Source organism: Coregonus lavaretus (genome assembly GCF_964263955.1).
Source record: "Coregonus lavaretus genome assembly, contig: HAP1_SCAFFOLD_1448, whole genome shotgun sequence".
NCBI lineage: Eukaryota > Metazoa > Chordata > Actinopteri > Salmoniformes > Salmonidae > Coregonus > Coregonus lavaretus.
Window position 1 is genome coordinate 119,217 of NW_028166503.1, and position 1,878 is coordinate 121,094.

At 61.2% G+C, this 1,878-nt stretch overlaps 1 protein-coding gene across 1 annotated transcript; it reads right to left on the reverse strand.

Moving 5' to 3' along the window:
- LOC311114626 (proline-rich transmembrane protein 4-like) lies at positions 1-1,875 on the reverse strand (the record flags this gene model as incomplete). The annotated part of the gene is made up of 1 exon (XM_084189861.1): positions 1-1,875. A coding segment is annotated over one exon (1,875 nt), but the record flags the coding sequence as incomplete, so codon positions are not given.
- Positions 1,876-1,878: the final 3 nt, after the last annotated feature.

Sequence of the window (1,878 nt, forward strand, 5' to 3'; positions counted from 1 at the left end):
CTACAGGTCAATTGTCTCACTGCAGATGCTCATCGCATCAATCTGTCTGCAGACATTGATGAACTCCTCTTGTACGGACCGGTCCGCTTCAGACTCTAGGTCAAGACTCTCCTGTGAGGCTGACCCTAGTGTGCAATAGTGTATCTGTAGGTGTGAGCCCTGGTGGCTGGAGGCTGTGATGCAGCCTGAGCTACCGCCTAGGGATGGAGGTTGGGCGTGCCCCTCTGGCCTGGAGTAGAGGACCAGAGAGGACCCCCTTAGGGAGGGTCTGTACAGGGAGCAGGAGGAGGAACTTCCCGTCCAGCGATCTGGGGAGTTGGAGGACAGGGAGGGAGATGGTGCAGCACCCAGGATGGTGTTGCCCGCCAGGGGGTGGTTTGGTAGAGGGGTTGGGGGCGGGGGGACCATCTCCACACAGGAGGTCGTCCGGTACAGGCCTGGGTCGGCTGAGAGGGTCCCTCGAAGCACCTGGCCACCATTGGGCAGGGTGGACTTGGAGTAGGGGATGTTAAGTGACAGGTCACTGCAGCAAAAAGCTATGGATGGGCTGAAGAGGCTTATGGGAAAGAGGTCCTCGCTGAAGAGCGCCTCGTCAATACTACGGCGTAGGTTGATGGGCGATGGCGGCCGCAGGTCAGCCGTGGAGTCGCTGGTGAAGGAGGAACCCCCGGACGCCACTCCACCTCCCCTGTCCTCGGGCTTGCTGGAGCCAGTCAGACCCAAATTCAGGTCCAGGTCTCTGTAAGCCAAGGCCCGGTTGCTGTGGTACAGGAGGTCCAGGCCATTCAAGCTGCTACCTAGCCTTTCATCCATCAGCGTGTAGAGGGGCAGGCACTCAGTCTCCCCGTGCCCAATGTCGCAGATGGCCAGCTTCTCCTGCTGGCTCAGGGTCCACTGGTAGGTTCCCGGCATAATGGGCGACTTGATTGCCAGCAGCTCCGTCCAGCAGCTTCCAGGCTGGGGAAGGTGGTCGGAGCAGTAGATCGGCTGGGACACCACCAGGGCTAGGGTGAGACAAACCCCGGCCTCACAAACCCTGCAGCTGAGCTGGAAGGTCCACCAAGGCCAGGGGCAGAAGCCCTCTGCCCCTCCGGCCAGCCCCAGAGCGTGGAGCATGGCGTACAGCTGCAGCCCGGTGCATGCCAGGCAGAACAGAGCCGAAAGGCACACTGTCGCAGCCGCACGGTCCCAGTCCCTGCTCTCAGCAAAGGGACAGCGGTTGTATCGCTCAGCTGGAGTGGGCGAGGTGTTATTCAGGTGGTAAATGTGCTTTGAGTCCGCCCGCACGTAGCAGAAGAACACAAAATAGGCGGCAGATAGAAAAGAAGCCAGCGCCACAAACGCTCCCCGGGAGATAAGTGAGATGAAAAGGCAGAAGGGCGCCCTCCTCTGGTAGAGCTTTAGCAGTGCGACGGGACCGAAAGCTGCAGCGAAGTGCAGCAACACCAGACAGGCCAGGAAACAGGGCCTCTGGAAGGCAGAGTAGGATAGCTGCATCCTGGAGCGCATGGAGAGGAGCAGGAAGACCAGGCCGAAGGCTGCAGTCAGGCAGGGGAACGGGGCTTCGTAGAGCAGCAGGGAGGCCTCGGTGGAGGGCAGCCGGTCCTGGTGGCCGTAGGCATCGTAGAGGAGGGAGAAAGCCCTGGTACACCCTGCAGCCAGGAGGAAGACGTTGACCAGGGCGAAGTAGCCACAGCCGGAAGGGCAGCGCAGGGGCAGGCACAGCAGGTTGAGTGCCGAGGCCAGGGTCACCATGGCAAAGATGGAGCCCAGACCGTACACGTGGGCATCCCAGGCTAACCCCCAGGCGGCCATGGCGCTGTTCCAATCAGAGTGCAGGGGAACGAACATAGGCCGGGCCGGAATCAGGAAGGGGTT